Source organism: Osmerus eperlanus, chromosome 24, assembly GCF_963692335.1.
Source record: "Osmerus eperlanus chromosome 24, fOsmEpe2.1, whole genome shotgun sequence".
Lineage (NCBI taxonomy): Eukaryota > Metazoa > Chordata > Actinopteri > Osmeriformes > Osmeridae > Osmerus > Osmerus eperlanus.
In genome coordinates, this window is record NC_085041.1 from 1,420,900 (window position 1) to 1,438,180 (window position 17,281).

General features: G+C 48.0%; 1 protein-coding gene across 5 annotated transcripts in view; it reads left to right on the forward strand.

The window, feature by feature from the left end:
- Positions 1–12,507: 12,507 nt before the first annotated feature.
- Positions 12,508–17,281, forward strand: part of elavl4 (ELAV like neuron-specific RNA binding protein 4) — a 46,530-nt gene continuing 41,756 nt past the window's right edge. For 2 of the 5 annotated variants that reach the window (XM_062450903.1, XM_062450906.1), the window contains exon 1: positions 12,509–13,078. In XM_062450903.1, coding sequence (XP_062306887.1) covers positions 13,031–13,078 — 48 coding nt within the window. In that variant the 5' untranslated portion in view covers positions 12,509–13,030. Of the gene's footprint in view, positions 13,079–13,691; positions 13,828–17,281 lie in introns of all 5 variants that reach the window. The other 3 variants (XM_062450904.1, XM_062450908.1, XM_062450909.1) reach the window with 2 other exon arrangements.

The following is a 17,281-nucleotide window of genomic DNA, read 5'->3' on the forward strand; positions in this document are numbered from 1 at the left end:
AGGCGATGTGTTTGTGCTTGGCGGTGTGAGGATGGCGGAGCTAACAGCTCCATGTGTTCTCTGGCTGATTAGACGGGCCTACATCCTCAGCAGCCTGGGAGAATGTCACACAGGATTATCTCCTGTTTCATTTACTCTGCGTTTTATACGAGCCTGATATCACCTCACACTGCCTGGCTTCACTAGCTCAGCACCACACGCACACACACGCACACACACACACACTTAGACTAACTGTTGTCTGCAAATATTATGACCGGGATGGATGGAACGATTGCTCTGTTAGAACACGCAGAGAAGATCCACCCCTGGAGAATCCTGAATAAAACCTGTCTGTCGGACTGGTGTGACCTTCACAGAGGTCAGCGTCTTCCTCAGAAAGACAGGTTGTGGATCTCGGCGGTAACTAACAGCAACGTGAATCCGGGAGGACTGAAATGACCTGTGTGTGTGGTGTTAAATTTGACAGTATTCCCGCGAAAACTCAACTTCGGAAGATGTTACCTCGGTGAGAGCTGCGATAACGACATAGGAAAGAAAGATGAACCTGGATTAATGACAAGGGTACACTAACGAGACACAAATGAACGGCCTTCATCAAGACTCGTTCTCTCCTCAGGAGAAGCCCTCCTTCTCTCCTCATCTCTTCCCTTTCCTGCCTTCCCTCCTTTTATGTTTTAATCACCATTCTGTCTCTCCATCTTAGAGAGCCCACCAGGACTTCAGAGGGGAGGGTAAGGGAGAGGAGAGTAGAGGAGGGGTGGGGAGAGGAGAGGAGGGGAGAGGAAAGGAGGAGAGGGGAGAGGAGGGGAGGGGAGAGGAGGGAAGGGTAAGAGAGAGGAAAGGAGGGGAGGGGAGTGAAGGAGAGGAGAGCTCAGCCCTCTCTAAGCCACTCATACTCCTGCTAAGCATCTGGCTTGATTGTAAAAACGTTTCCCCCTTCTCTAATCAATGGAGTCTCCTCTGTCCTGATTCATGGGCACTCTGGAGTATATAAATATCTTCTGACAAGCCTGACTGTGTATACCCCCCACCCTCTCTCTTTCTCTCTCTCTCTCTTTCTCTATCTCTATCTCTCTCCCTGACTGTAATCACTCATCATGTAGAAGGGGCCCACAATTGCAACACGAAACACTTCTGACGAAAGATAAGGCAAGATGGATTCAGTAAACTGCCTGGCAGGGGTGGGCAAAAAAAGGAGAAAAGAGAAAAAAATGGAAAAACAATTAGAGCACCATCAGCAGCCAACAGTGGAGATATTTTCCATAACGTTTATCCTCATTAGTAATCTCTGGCAGAATCCTTTTTAGTCAATTTTTCCCCGTTTTCTTTGTTTCCCTGATTGAGGAAAGATTTTTTCATCTATTATCATTACTGCGGGTGATTTAAAACCCTTGGAGCAGATCCGCGAGATGCTTCAGAGAGTCCACACTTTCTATAATGTCACTGGCGGATACGCTAATTTCGCCCTTGGAAAGAATGTTATTATCAAGCGTCAACACCACTGCCCTACTTTAGCCTTCATCACATTGTGCCAGTGTCACCACAGGGCTGGAGGAAGGTGTTTACGTCTTTAACACACATTCTCAGGTCTTCCTGCGCTACGGAGAGGTACTGCAAACAGCATACAGTAGATTCAGCGAACATGGTGTTAAAAGGGCTGTTAATCCAGATCAGTACTGCTCTGTCCTCATCTGCACAGGCTCCCTAATTGCCAATTAATGGTCCTAAACCTCCCCTGCTACACATGCAGTTCTAAGCCTTTTCCAACCAGACAGACATACATCCAGGCAGACAGATATCCAGGCAGACAGACATACATCCAGGCAGACAGGCAGACAGACATACATCCAGGCAGACAGATATCCAGGCAGACAGACATACATCCAGGCAGACAGGCAGACAGATATCCAGGCAGACAGACAGATATCCACACAGACAGACAGACATCCAGGCAGACAGACAGACAGATATCCACACAGACATGCAGACAGATATCCAGGCAGACAGGCCGATAGACAGATATCCAGACAGACAGATATCCACACAGACAGGCAGACAGGAAGTGAGGCGTGTGGTGGGGCAGAAGCCCTGGTGTCAGAGCAGACAGGAGGAGGAGGAGGATCAACTTGTTAGTCCATGCTGAGGAGAACAAGCTATCGGGCTGGACCTGACACCAACCCATCCACCGCCATGCCGGGGTTCACCAATCAGAACGACTGTGCCGGCCAGATAAACCGCTTTTCATCGCATGTGTCCATCAGACTGTCTCTCCCCTGCTTGGCCAAGCTGTGATTCACTCCTCCCTCCCTCCCGCCTCCCTCCACCCTCCCTCCACCCTCCCTACCGCCTCCCTCCCTCCACCCTCCCTCCCTCCCGCCTCCCTCCCTCCACCCTCCCTCCACCCTCCCTCCAACCACCCTCCCTCCCTCCACCCACCCACCCACCCTCCCTCCACCCTCCCTCCCTCCCTCCCTCCCTCCCTCTGTCCCTCCACCCTCCCTCCACCTCCCTCCCGCCTCCCTCCACCCTCCCTCCTGCCTCCCTCCCTCCACCCTCCCTCCACCCTCCCTCCGGCCACCCTCCACCATCCCTCCACCCTCCCTCCCTCCACCCTCCACCCTCCGACTCAACCTGCTTTTTCGCCCCTTCCATCAGCTCACAAAGGAAATAAATCTTCGCAAGCGGGGGGAAAGATAATGGCCTATTTCCATCCGTGAGCCAGTGTATGAACCTGGTGGACTGAGATTGCTCGGAGGCTGGGGGTGACGTACATTTGGCTAAACGCTTCATCTGTGTGACACGCGGGCTGGATCTGATTGACTTGGCCGGTGGACATCTGAAGACTGTGGATCTATGGGCTGTGCTGTGGCCCTGCCAGGCTTATCAATGAAGCCTATTAAGCCCCTTGGGCCTCAGGGGGCCATGTTCCGCCCTGCCGCTGTCTGCAGACAGAGCTCAGGCCATAATCAATGCCACTTTAATTACCTCTGTGTGCACAGTCCCAAAGTACAGTACGCCTTTGGCCGCACAGCCTCTAGCTGATGAGAAAGACACAACAAGACGGTTACGTGAGAGGAGACATATCATGCGGCTCAGATCATCGGCGACGGCTCAGAAACACCTGTTCGTCATTGTTCATCGGTCAAAGGTTGCTAGGGTTCGAGGTAAATGATGTTGCTCTTGGACCTGACCTGACCTGGTTCTGAGGGATTGGCATGTTGGACAGAACATGGAAGACATTGATACTGGACCCTTGATGACCGGTCGCAGACGACTATCCAAATGTCATTGAGACAGTTTGCATGTCCATATTTCTAAACTCACTGACAACAAAGATTAATCGTTTAATTCTCTGCAACCACAAACAAGTCAATAACAAACCATTTACTTGTGAAGCTTTAGAGATAAAAGTAACTAGTTAAAAATAAAAATTTGCATATTCGCATATTCCGGACTACGAACCATTTACATATTGCTTCTGAAACCACACAGTCTACTGGGCCATCGATGGGATTTTTAATGACGCCTTGAGGAAATACAGTCATTATGTTGCTCTGTTATCAACCTGCATAATATAACGGCCAGTCATTTTCTTCAGTTATCTCCAGCGAGGAGGGAGGCAGTGTGTGTGTGTGTGTGTGTGTGTGTGTGTGTGGGGGGGGGCAGAGGCTGGTTACAAAGCATGCAGAACCTGTGGGCTGGAATGCCTATGTAAAGATATAGGGTAGAACTGGCTTAATCACTTATATAGGGAGACAAGAAAGTGAATTACTTCTCATCTAAATGCTAATGAGGTGTTTTATACCTCTGGTAAACAGTTTATATAACCACAGTCTGTTTTAATAAACCAATTAGATTTTATTACCAGGCATGCTGAAGAAAACAACAGCAAAAAATATATAAAAAATAATACATCTCAAGTTTCTAAGAAATGTATGCAAAATGTTGACAGCTGTCCTGCTGAAAGAAAAGGAAGACACTGGCTGAGTGAAGCTCATTGGATGACATCTTTGCATAAAATTCTAATAAACATGTCTATTTGAAATCCCTATGTTCCCGGTGGTAAATTAGGTTTGAGGAGAGGGGAAATGGAGTTTTACCGTCATGAAAGACTGTTCTCATCTCATTCTGGAGGAGGACAGAAAATATGCCCTCAAGGCTATAATGTACATGCAGATCCATAGGAGCTGGACTAAGAGTCTCCTCCAGTTCCTTTTCTGTCATCGACATGACTTACAGAAACAGAGACCCTGACCAGCTTGATGTGCAGACCCACTCAGAGACTGTGAGGAATACACTATCTGGTTTCACATCACTGCAGTGGTACTTTGTGTAGATTGAAATGTCCTCTAAAGGTTAACCCTGCACAACAACAGTGGATTCTTATCTTGAATGATTTTCCTTGTGCACTGTGAAAAGGCCACCTTGTTTGAACCCTTCCCTCCTGCGCCCCACACTGCTCTCGGTTACTGCTGTTTAAGATGCAAACTGCCTGTTTGCTTGTGACCAGCACCCATCCTCTGTGACTCACAGATTTATGAACTATTGTTGTGATCTAAAACAGAGCTACGTCACTGTACACGCAGGACAACGCCTCTCTTCGGTAGGGCTGACATAAAAGAATTAATGGGATTCTAAGTGGTTAAAAACATCAGCTGCCATAGTTCTCCGTTGCAACAGCAACAGGACATTAATTTGGCATTAGCGCACACTAACATCAATTCCTCTCGGCTTCCAACTTTCGTAATGCGTTTACTGGAAAGAGATTAATATCAATTCCATAAATCATTCAGTGGACTTTCCGGAGCCAGAGACACGGGGGCTAATGTCATACGTGTCAGCTGATCTCAGCGTGGGAGTCCGGGAGACATTCATCAATGTCCCTTGGCAGCGGTCAGAGAACGTCAACGAGTGGAGACGAGACCACGCGTGAACACAAGACGAGACCACGCGTGAACACAAGACGAGACCACGCGTGGAGACAAGACGAGACCACGCGTGGAGACAAGACGAGACCACGCGTGAACACAAGACGAGACCACGTGTGGAGACAAGACGAGACCACGCGTGAAGACAAGACCACGCGTGAAGACATGACGAGACCACGCGTGAAGACAAGACCAGTCGCGGAGACAAGATGAGATCACGCCTGGAGACAAGACCACGCGCGGAGACAAGACGAGACCACGCGTGAAGACAAGACCACGGGCGGAGACAAGATGAGACCACGCCTGGAGACAAGACCACGCGCGGAGACAATACGAGACCACGCGTGAAGACAAGACCAGTCGCGGAGACAAGATGAGACCACGCCTGGAGACAAGACCACGCCTGGAGACGAGACCACGCATGAAGACAAGACAAGACCACCAGGCCGCATTATTAAATGTGAGCCGCCTGAAACTCAGGCGTCCTGTTTATCGAAAGCTTATACTGGGTTACCAAATTGTCTCGCACTCCACAATGCCAAAGTTTATCGACAATGACCTTTAGTATTTCACCAAACTTTTATAGTTTGTTGAAACTAAAGTACATTTCATTTTTCAGAGTACAAACTCAAAGAGTTGCCGTGCATCTATCCTACCAATAAAATATAAATAACAACTTTTGAATTCTGTTCTCCAGTATATAGATTTTTGGGTCTGACAGCTGTGCAAAAACATTGAACAAAAAAAACTTTGTAAAGTTCAACTTCATATCAGTTGGAAGCTAAAATGGGTCTGTCAGGAACCCCAGTCTCATCGGCTTGAGACTCTGAACCTAATCTTCTGTCAGGGAGACACATACAATGTTCCAGAGAGGTTCTGTCACTCAATAAACCAGAGCCTCTCTCCCTCTCTCTGTCTCTGTCTCTCTCTCTCTCTCTGTCTCCTCCTCTCTGTCTCTCCCTCTCTGTCTCTCTCTGGCTCTCCCTCTCTGTCTCTCCCTCTCTCTCTCTCTCTGTCTCCTCTTCTCTGTCTCTGTCTCTCCCTCTCTCTCTCTGTCTCTCCCTCCCTCTCTCTCATTCTCCTTTAACTCTTACGTATCTCTCTTGTGTCCCTTCTCTGTCTATGCTTTCCCTGCACAATTAGCTTTGTCACAGTAGGGGAAGCACTTTATTTTCATTGCAGTGTCTTTCATCTGCCTAAAAAGTGATAAATTGAGGACATTAACAAAGTCCTCTACAACATATTAACCATTGTTTAATTACACTTGCCAAAGAGGTTGGATGTGGTAAAAGGCCAGTCACTCACTCTCCCCCATCCATTCTAGCCCTCTTGGTCTAAAGTGGATAATTTACCATTCACACAGCATGTTCAAAGAGATGACAGTCTATTTCACGGCTTGTTGTAGGGTAGAAAACCCAGCCTTATTCCAATCATCGAGCTGATACATCAAGGCTATATTTTACATACCGTACACCGCTCTGAAGTGACCGCAATCTCAGTGATGACGACTTATCTAAGGAGAGAATAGTTTTGATGTGCAGCAGAGCGGTGAAGCCCACAGACTAGCTGTCGGAACATCAAAGCCATATGGCTCTACATCTGACTAATTTGTTAACGTGTTCATGAATGTAAGTCTAACTCCTAAAGTGCATCAGCCGTCCACAGATACCCTACACAGACTCCCCCAAACCTTCCGCCCCCACCCCACCCCCCGCCCCACTACAGACTACCTATCCCCCCCCTCTCTCTCTATTTTAGTTACATCTTTTTTTTCATTCAACAAATGTTCATTCCAAGCTTTTCGAGTGCAGCATTCCCTGGGTTCCCCACCTATCCCCACACCCCCACACCTCCAACCACAAACCTACCGCTCTCGAAGCAGGCATCGAAAACCAGGTGTCCCTTCCTCTGTGCTCCGGTGTAGCCGAGTGGGGCCACCAGCAGCTTGTTAACGTTGCCCACCAAGGCATCTTCTCCACCAGCCTCGCTGCCTAAAGCACAACCAGGGAGCACCATCGATCAATCACACTGACCAGTACACCAGTCAGCAACACAGAACACAATAATGATGAATAATATTCATGGTCATTAATTGTTAATCAAATGTTGACGAACGTGACCTGCAGATGACAGACTAAGATACTGTGTTAACTGTGCTAAATACGGGTGTTTATCTGACATTAGCTAGGTGGAAATAATTAAAGGTTTGCTACTACTGAATGGGTTTTAGCTTTTATGGTGTCTTATACAGTATAACATGTCAATTGTTTTTAAGCAATTAAAGGTTTAGTTAGGTCTAGTTACACTGTACAACAGAGGCCTATAATAGGCCTACTATATGCAGTACGTAACGTAAAACAATTATGAACAGGCAAAATATGATCAAAATACTTTATTATGATGCGATTACACGGGGCACGGAGATCATTTTGAAAGGATGAAATGGTTGATTGGATGTACGGTGAAAAACTACTTGCAGTGTAGGGTAACACTAATCAAGTTGTCTTCCCAGAGTTAGAACGATAGCTACAGTACAACTGAGAACCACATAAAATAAGCCCCATGCATACGGACACGTGGTTTTCACAAGGCACTTTGTTAGAGCTAAATATTAGATTTTTCAGTGAGTTAGCTTCACAGATGCTAACGCCATACTACTGTACGTCAACAACAGTAAACAGGTGTACAGTGCTGTTCAGTAGCATCGTCAACTACCAAGTATGCATACATGCAAGAAACTGCAGCAGCAAGATGATGATGGGAAAGAACATCGACCCAGACGATGAATAACAGTTATTGCGTTGTTCCTGCTTCTCTATTCCATTACAATCAATAGCTAGAAACAACAGCTAGCAGACAGGTTCTTTCATGCAATTGACTTGTTATGATGAACGACACGGCAGCGTCGCTACTGTACTGTACAGCGTAACTAGCCGCGTTAGCTTGTCTCTCTGTCGTGGTGCGTGAATGAGACCGCATTTCTGCCTGAACATGCTGTGTCTATTTTGAGAAACGATAAGACACCATGCAGTTCCGTGTGCTTGACCACGGCAACAAGCGGAGGTAGCTAGCACTAATATTTTACACACCAGTGTCGACGTCTCTCACACTATCCTCCATCTTCCTCTCCGTTTCTTTCACAGAGATCAGGACGCTGGCTGGCTGTTGCTACGGCAACGCGACGTCAGCAGCGGAAGGAGGAGGAAGTTCGCTCGTGACGTGGGCAGGAGCAGGTGTATCTGTGCGTGAGGTGCTCACGCGGTCCAACCGAGCTGGGTATAATCTTAGCCATAGGATCTTGTGATCAAAACACATCATGTTTGAACATTAACACAATATGAAGTACAGTACAACATACTCAGACAAAGTTGAAGCATATAATTGTACAGGTATAGGCCTAGCTCAAGAGAAAATGTTACGTTTTGTAAGCTAGTCTACGAAGCTACCATGGAGCAAAGCGGAAGCCAACAAGAATAGCTTATTTCCTAAAATAAGTTTCCCCAAAAAGTTTGTATCTTTGGTACTTGAGAGTACTATACTGTACTCTGCTATACTCTCCTGTAGGCTACTGTACTCTGCTATACTCTACTATAGGCTACTGTACTCTGCTATACTCTCCTGTAGGCTACTGTACTCTGCTATACTCTACTATAGGCTACTGTACTCTGCTATACTCTCCTGTAGACTACTGTACTCTGCTATACTCTCCTGTAGGCTACTGTACTCTGCTCTGCTTTAATCTACTCTGTTTTTGTCTCCTTTCACTCTGTGGAAAAATATATTTAGAAAAAAAAGATTCGAAATAAATGATACTTTCTGGAGTCTTGTGTGTGGAAAAAAGTTTTGAAAAGAAAGTTTCGAAAGGTTGCATAAATATTTGAGAAAAAAGTTTGTTTTTACCTAAAGTTTGTCAGAGCCCACACTTATTTACTTTAACTTGAGTGAAAAAGTGTAGTCAGCACTTCCTACTTTTACCAGTCTTTTTAAAAACTGGTATTTTATCAAGTATCTGTACTACTTGAGTGGAGGAGTGTGTACGTTTGCCATCTCTGATTAATACAAAGGATAAGACAAAACAATAAAATAAAATCACACCAGCTACACCTTGATCAGTGGCACAGCGGCCGTTGTTCCCCTACCCACTCCACCCACATGTCAGAGGAACACCACCTCTACCTTCGGCCGCTGCTGAAGCTGTGACTCATCCTCCAGATAGATTAAAGCTGGATGGTCTCGCCAGACAATTGGAGCGCAGATGTCATCAAGCCCAATCAGGCCTGACCCCTTTTCCTCTCCATTTTTGCCACTGCACCTGATTAACTGGCTGTAATGGACGACCGCGCAGATCGAGAGCAATAGGCGCATGGCGCTCAGCCGCTGCTGCTAATTTCCCGTCTGTAAACTGTGTGTAACAGCGGCAAATGAATAAGGCTGGGGGGTTGATTTTTTGTCAGCGTGATCATGTTTGATGGCAAGCAACAGACCGCTGAGCAGATAGGGCACCCTGATTATTTTTCAGATGATGGAGAAAGAATTTCACTGTGCAATATTTCCTTAAAATTGAAAATTGAATAGTTGTCCTTCATGGTATGTCAAATCCCGACTCTAGCCGATTAAAAGAACTCCATGGTGTCACCGCATTTATTTCTGTAGCCACGTGTCTAATTCAATTAGGAGGCATGAGTAGAATGAATAACCAATCATAGAGGACATGGGGAGAATGAATAACCAATCAGGGGCATGATCAGAATGAATAACCAATCATATTTCTGTGTCTGGTTGATCCAGAAAATACAGTTCTTTTATGTTTTATTCGATTAAATTCATGTTTTTCTATTCTGTTTTATTCTATTCGAAGTGAAGTCTCATTTCATAATCTATATCTGGAAAATATGGTTCTGTTATGTTCTATTAGAATAAATTAGCGTATTTTATTCTATTCGAAGTGAAGTACTATTTTACTCTATTTTACTTAACAAAGCAAAAAAGACAAGTTCAGTTATAGTTTGTGCTCTTGCTTGTGCCAGTGTCAGGGTCTCTAACAACCACCCACTACCCCATCTAACCCTCCATCCACTACCCCATCCACCCCTCCATCCACTACCCCATCCACCCCTCCACCCACTACCCCATCCACCCCTCCACCCACTACCCCATCCACACCTCCATCCACACCTCCATCCACTACCCCATCCACTACCCCATCCACCCCTCCATCCACTACCCCATCCACCCCTCCATCCACTACCCCATCCACCCCTCCACCCACTACCCCATCCACCCCTCCATCCACTACCCCATCCTCACTTCCACCCACTACCCCATCCACCCCTCCATCCACTACCCCATCCACCCCTCCACCCACTACCCCATCCTCACCTCCATCCACTACCCCATCCACCCCTCCATCCACTACCCCACCCACTACCCCATCCACCCCTCCATCCACTACCCCATCCTCACCTCCACCCACTACCCCATCCACTACCCCATCCACACCTCCATCCACACCTACACCCACACCTCCACCCACTACCCCATCCACCCCTCCATCCACTACCTTATCCACCCCTCCACCCACTACCCCATCCACACCTCCACCCACTACCCCACCCACCCCTCCACCCACCACCCCCATCCATCACCATCCATTCTGTTTTTCTCGACTAGGAAACATCCTGCTCTCCAGGTCTGAGCGCCGTACACATGACTTAATGAACACATCAATCAACAACCTCACATTTTAATTGCCTCTCCAGAGATTCAATATTTCTTTTCCGTATCAAAACAATCCTGACCTCTGTTAAATTCTGCACATACGACTTCCGCACAAGCACATGTCACTGTCATGGTTAAACACAGAGCTTGTACTCAGCTTCATAATCTAGGCCTATTTTTAGTGTACATTGTTAGCGGTGATGATTTGAGGACATACCTCTTAGCTGTGAGCAGATCTGAGCAGAGGCCTGAGGGAGGAGGACGCGTCTAAATGGCAGCTATGTGTTCAAACTCTCCTTTTAGCTGCTCTTGAAAAGATGTTGAAGATGTAAGTTTTGTTTGTTCTTAAAAAAATTCCAGTCATTTCAGAAAACATCTATTGTGTTCTGGCATGTGGAGACTCATAATGGTCTTCGTGTTTTTTTGTGTGTATGTGTGGGTTTGTGAGTGTGTGGACAGGCAAACGCCCCCATTGATGGCCGAGGCGAAGTCATGCAGAATCAGAATGTGGGAAGTAAGAGGCGTCCTACAGTATGACACAGAGAATCACTATGGCGACAGCAACCAGGAACAAGCGGGTCAGAGAGACTGAGAGGCAGCCCGTCCCCCCCCAGGAGAGATACTGGACCTGGAACTGAGGACGGGGCTCCTCCCATCTCCCTCTCCTCCTCCTCCCATCTCCCCCTCCTCCCATCTCCCCATCTCCCCCTCCTCCTCTCTTCTCTACACTTTCCCCCCGGTCCACTTCCTCCTCCTTCCCCCAGTTGTCCACCCTCCACCCCTCCCACTCTGAATCCCTTCACCCACTATCACCCTCACACTCCCCCCCTCAGACATTTCTCACTCCGCCCCTCCCCCCCTCTCTCACCCTCTCACCCTCCCCCTTCCCCCCTCTCTCACCCCCTCACCCCTCTCTCACCCTCTCCCTTCCTCCTCGCCTCTGGCTTCAGTCCACCCAGACAGATGGTCTAGTGTCAATAGACTGCTATTAGCGTCCCAGCCTCTCGTCCTGGAACCAGGGTAGGGGAAAAGCACAGTCAGGCCACAGGGGACAGCGACCAGCCACCCAGCATATGCAGAGCCAGCAACACACTGGGTGAATCACTTCTGTTTGCTGAAGATGATTCAAACACACTTCAGGCCTGGAAAAAGACCCTATCGAGTGCAGTGTTTATTCCATGGCCATGTGCAGAGAGGAGTGGCACAGGACAGGAAAGTTCTGGCACTAATTGACCATTAGTCATTTCAGATCATGCTCCTAATAGGGTGAAGCATCCCACTCAGCTCTGCAATCCTCGGCTGCTTTCGAGAAACACCAACCTATTTCAGAGTGAAACCTCTGTGGGAATAGAACCCATGACCTCTGAGGATCCTGCCTCCATCCTGCTCTGTACCCTTACAGTGATGTGTCGTTTTTTTCCTCCATGGAAGGGTGGGTAGATGTCACTGCAACAGAGGAGGGGAACAGGAGCCTTGACCTTGTTTTCTTTCCTGACAGAGGAAGAGGAGGAGAGACAGGGAGGAAGATGGGAGGAGGGAGGAAGATGGGAGGAGGGGAAGGAAAGAAAGAGGAGGGGGAGGAAGGTGGGAGGAGGGGAGGGGGGAGGAAATACAGACGTGGGGAGGAAGGTGGGAGGAGGGGAGGGGGGAGGAAATACAGAGGTGGGGAGGAAGGTGGGAGGCGGGGAAGGGGGAGGAAAGAGGGAGGAGGAGGAGAAGAGGCGACGGCTGGAGCTGTCTTCCCACCTTGTGGCCGCACGGTGAATTGTAAGCGCCTGCATCAGCGCGTGAGCAGGAGAGAGCAGGGAGAGAGAGAGAGCGTCACAGAAGGGGAAGGAATGAAGGAGAGAGAGAGAGCGAAGGAGAAGGGGTAAAGCGAGAGAGGGAGGGAGTTTAAACTAAGAGCTATGTTTTGGGACAGGCTAATCTGTGGACGAGCAGGGTGCGGATCGGAGCGTTTTGTGTGAGCCAGTGTGCGGGTGACCGATAAGGAGACCAGCTCTCTCTGCATGCCTGTTTTAATGTGCTGACTCTGGGGAGATAAAAAAAGGAAAAAAAAAACAGCAACATATTGACTCTTCCTGTGTGTGCCGAGATCCTGGTTACAGCCGCAGCATCAGTGGGTTAGCGTACCAGCCTTCGGGAAGGAACACGCACAGCTGACACCAGAACCAAACCCAATTAATAGAGGATTTCTCCCCCTTGTCCAATTTTCCTTTTTTTTTTTTTTTTTTTTTTTTTATACATTTTTTCTTTTATTTTCTTTTCCGCTCCTTCCCGGGACTGACTCCCGTTTGCGGTAGAGAGCCAGAGAAAAGCCCTGAAGGGCAAGCCACAGAAGACCAGCAAGAGGACGACAGAACAAACCCCCGACTCCCAAGATGTTTGAAATAAGCCGGACGCTCAATGCTGCTTTGTTGAGTAATGAGGTAAACCTGGATTTGAATATTCCTTCACGCCTCACCTGTGTGTGTCTGCTGCCAACCATTCCGTGTTCCGTGTTACTGTGTGTGTGTGTGTACACTCACTTCTGTGCCCACGTTTTTAGACACAAGACAGATTATTAAGCAATCAAGACAAACCATATTAGCCCAGCAGGATGGATGAGCATACAGAAGGAAGGATGGATGGGGGGATAGATGGAGGGTGTAGCGGAAAAGAAGGATATTGGCTTGCAGTAAAGAGTAGGAGGGTAGCAGGCAGGCAAGCAGTTTCAGCGTGACACCCATTGTGCTGCTCCTTGTACTGCCTACAGCAACATGGCTTCAGTCATCGAGCCTTCTTGTGACATAACCCATCAAAAGCTAAATGTGTGTGTTTATATATGAGCCTTAGTTTGTGTGAGGCCGTAGCATTCTGTGATTCCCCCACTCCTCGTTCCTCATTCTCTATCCTTCCTCTCGTCCCCCCTCACTCCCTCTTTTGCCCTTTACCATTCTGTCTCTGTCCTTTCTGCCTTCTGCCTCCCTCCCCGCCTCTCCCCGCCTCTCCCCCCTCTCCCCCCCCCGTGTCCGTGTGTGAGCATGTGTATTCTGGTAGCAGCATCTGAAGATGATGTCGCGCTCCAGTCAGCTATGGGGACTGGGCCCCACTGGCGCCGGCTCCGTGTCTCACACACACTCGCCGCTCTCCCCCCCGCCAGCTCCCTCCAGCCCTGGCCGGAGGCAGGCCGCGTCTGGTAAGAGCACAGACGGATCCTAACACCTCCATCGGCTCAGACAAACTAAGCTAATAGAGAGGACTAGAGAGAGTCGAAGGAGGGAGAGAGAGAGAGAGAGAGAGAGAGAGAGAGAGAGAGAGAGAGAGAGAGAGAGAGAGAGAGAGAGAGAGAGAGAGAGGGAGAGAGACAGAGGGAGAGGGAGAGAGAGAGAGAGAGAGAGAGAGAGAGAGAGAGAGAGAGGGGAGGCAGAAAACAAATCGATGCAGGATCATGACCGTATACCCAGGAATTGTATTAGCAGTTATTTACATGCTTGTGTGTGCTCAATTACATCCGCCTATTCTACCCTGTCTGTCAGTCGGTTACCTTGGGTGCTACAGAGGCAGTGTGTGTGTGCGTGTTTGTGTGTGTAGGTGATATGTTTGCATTAGAAGTGCTAGCCTCACTGTATGCGCAGTTTGCTACCGACCGCAACAACGTTGTATCCTCTGGAGCAGACAGTTCAAACACTGTTCTGTAAGGGCATTAACAAGATACACTGTAAGCTTACGTTTAACAATGTTCACACACAAAAAAAAAATAACATTTACATTTCTTTCGCAATACACGGATGTTAGAATTGATTGAAGGGTAAACAAGGAAAGGTTTTCACCCTTAATTACTGGGAGTGTCTCACATTTATTGTTACAATTTTATAAATGTCGGTCGTAGTGCATTAATTCTTCCATAAGCACAATGTTCAGTGACGGGAAGCTAGTAGGAACATATCAAGAAACCAAATAGAGGGTGATCAAGATTAGGTCCATAGAACACAATTCAATATCGGATTTTCTTCAAAGACAGCAGAATGTTTACGTTGCTTCGCTCATACGTGAAACAAATGTGCTCATTCAAGTGTTTTTATCTTGCTGCAGTGTGCGTGTGTGTGTAGCAGTGTGTGTTTGTGAGTGTGTGTGTAATGGTGTGTGTTTGTGCGTGTCTCTTGTTTATGATGTATATGGGTACAGTATTGTTCAGTTCAGGGAAAGGTTACCACTGACAGACCGTTTTTCCCTATGAGGAGAGATTCAGCAGCGCTGGGAGTAAATCCTCAACTCTCCTCGGTGTATTAAATTGACATGAAACTGTGGGTGTCTAATCTGTACCGGTCTCTCGTTGGTTTGGGCTCCCCGTCAAACTGGCTCAGATCCCCACCCCGGAGCCTTCCGGAACGCCGTAGAAATCCCTGTCATGCTGACAGTAGGGAGAAAAGGGCTGCCGTTGTTGGGGTGTGTGTGTGTGTGTGTGTGTGTGTGTGTGTGTGTGTGTGTGTGTGTGTGTGTGGGGCGGGGCGGGGTGGGGGGGTGGGGGTGGGGGTGGAGAGGGGGGCGGAGGTGGCGAGAGGTTGGATGTGGAATGTTTGGAAAAGTGAATCTTGTTTTTTTATATTGTCATTACTTTTAATCGAAGTGAATTAGATGCAGTTTTGATGTGATTGATTCTTTTCATACAGTATGAGTGAGTGAGTGAGCAGAATGACTCAGTCTGTTCATTCTGTTGGACAATATGACTGGAATGAGCAATATGATTCAAATATCCGAACACGTCACGTACGTGTAATCACAGTAACGACCGTCACACGATCATTTTCAAGCAATGCAGTTGTTGCGGTTGCTCGCCGTGAAACGTATTTGTGTGTGTGCGCCCATGTGTGTGTGTTTGTGTGAGCGCAGTTAGCGTGGTTAAAACAGACCATCGTTACAGTGATTAATGAGACCTTCATTAAGCACAGATCGCTCATTTGCATACATTAGATGAATGTTCTGGATGAAGGATGCATGTTCACACCTGTATCCTCCTTCCTGTAGCAGACAGAAGAGATGGAACACAGTGTGCAGGTTCAGCAGGGTGCAGTAAAGGTGCAGTAAAGGTGCAGTAAAGGTGGAGTAAAGGTGGAGAGAAGTTTCACGGTCTGAACATACTGATCAGTTTGGAAACAATACCGAGAAGAAGTATGGCTTGATAAGAAATGAAACAACAATACGAAAAAAAATATATATATAATAATATCTAACATGCATCCAGAAATTGTATTTTGACCTTCTTGAGGACACTTTGCTCTTGTGTGATCCAGTTTGGATGATAGAGGAAGGATGATATCAACTGGATGGATGATAGTCCATCACTGAGGCCCCGTTTTAAGATATTAGATTATAATCACAACAAACTCTATTGATTTTAGAAATGGCTTCAGCCCCGAAACTCTGCAGTGTGTGTGTGTGTGTGTGTGTGTGTGTGAGAGAGAGAGAGAGCGGGTAAGAGAAAGACTGAAGGAATAAGTGAGGGTACCAGACTTTGTAAAAACAGTGTAGATCAGGATGTCAACTATGCACAGAACAGAGTAGAGGATAAAAATGGAGAAATGGAGGACAAAAAGAGGACAGGAGAGAGTAAAAGAGAACGAGACAGAGAGAAAGGAAGAAGGGAAGAGAGAGGATGAGTGAGGAAGAGAGGACAGAGAGAGAGTGAGAAAGAGAGTGAGAGAGAGTGGCTGCTTGGGTTGGCATAGGCAGACAGACGGTACATTGGCACCCTAGAGATGGTGAGGGGTCATCTCTATTTCACAACAATGATTAGCTCCCTCCACACACACACACACACACACACAAACACACACACACACACGCTCCCTCCATCTGCCACCCTGCACTTCCTCCTTCCCTGATTGCTATGTTTTCCACCCCAGGAAATGAGTTCATTTATGCTCCGCAACCTCGTCGTGGCTGACACACCGACAGGTGCAGCGCTCGTCGAGACGCCTGGAGAGACAGAGAGACAGAGAGAGAGAGAGTGAGAGACAGAGAGACAGAGAGACAGAGAGACAGAGAGACAGAGAGACAGAGAGAGAGAGAGAGTGAGAGAGAGCGTTTGGTTTATAAAGGCGAGTTGTTGCCCACGCCCAGTAAGAGCTCCCTCAGATACAATGGCTGTTGATTAGCACACAGCCTCTCGGCACAACGAACCAACCATCTCGCCAAACGCTACGTGAATCACACGGCAACGAGCGGAACACATCCGGCGAAAGGCGGCTCAAAATTGCGCCGCTGATCGAAACGTCGCCAACGGAACGACGGAGTTGCTCTCAACGATGGAAATTTCCACAGTTCTATACGTTGAGGAGAGACTGGGGCTGTCTGGGGAGGTAAAGCACACCCCCCCCCCCCTACTCCCCCCCCCCCCCAGGAGCAGGAGAGAAGGGGGATGTGTACCGGTGTGAGAAGGAGAGAGCAGGAGAGAAAGGAGATGTCTACCGGTTTGAGAAGAATAGGGCAGGCCTCTCGGCATAGATACTATAACGTTGCTCAGTCATCTGTGTCCTAGGCAGCGCTTCTCTGCAGAGCTCCCCTCCCCCCTCCCCACCCCACCCCGCTCCCTCTCTCTCCCCCGCTCCATCTTCTCCCTCTCCCTCCCCTGCCCCCCCCTCTCTCCCTCT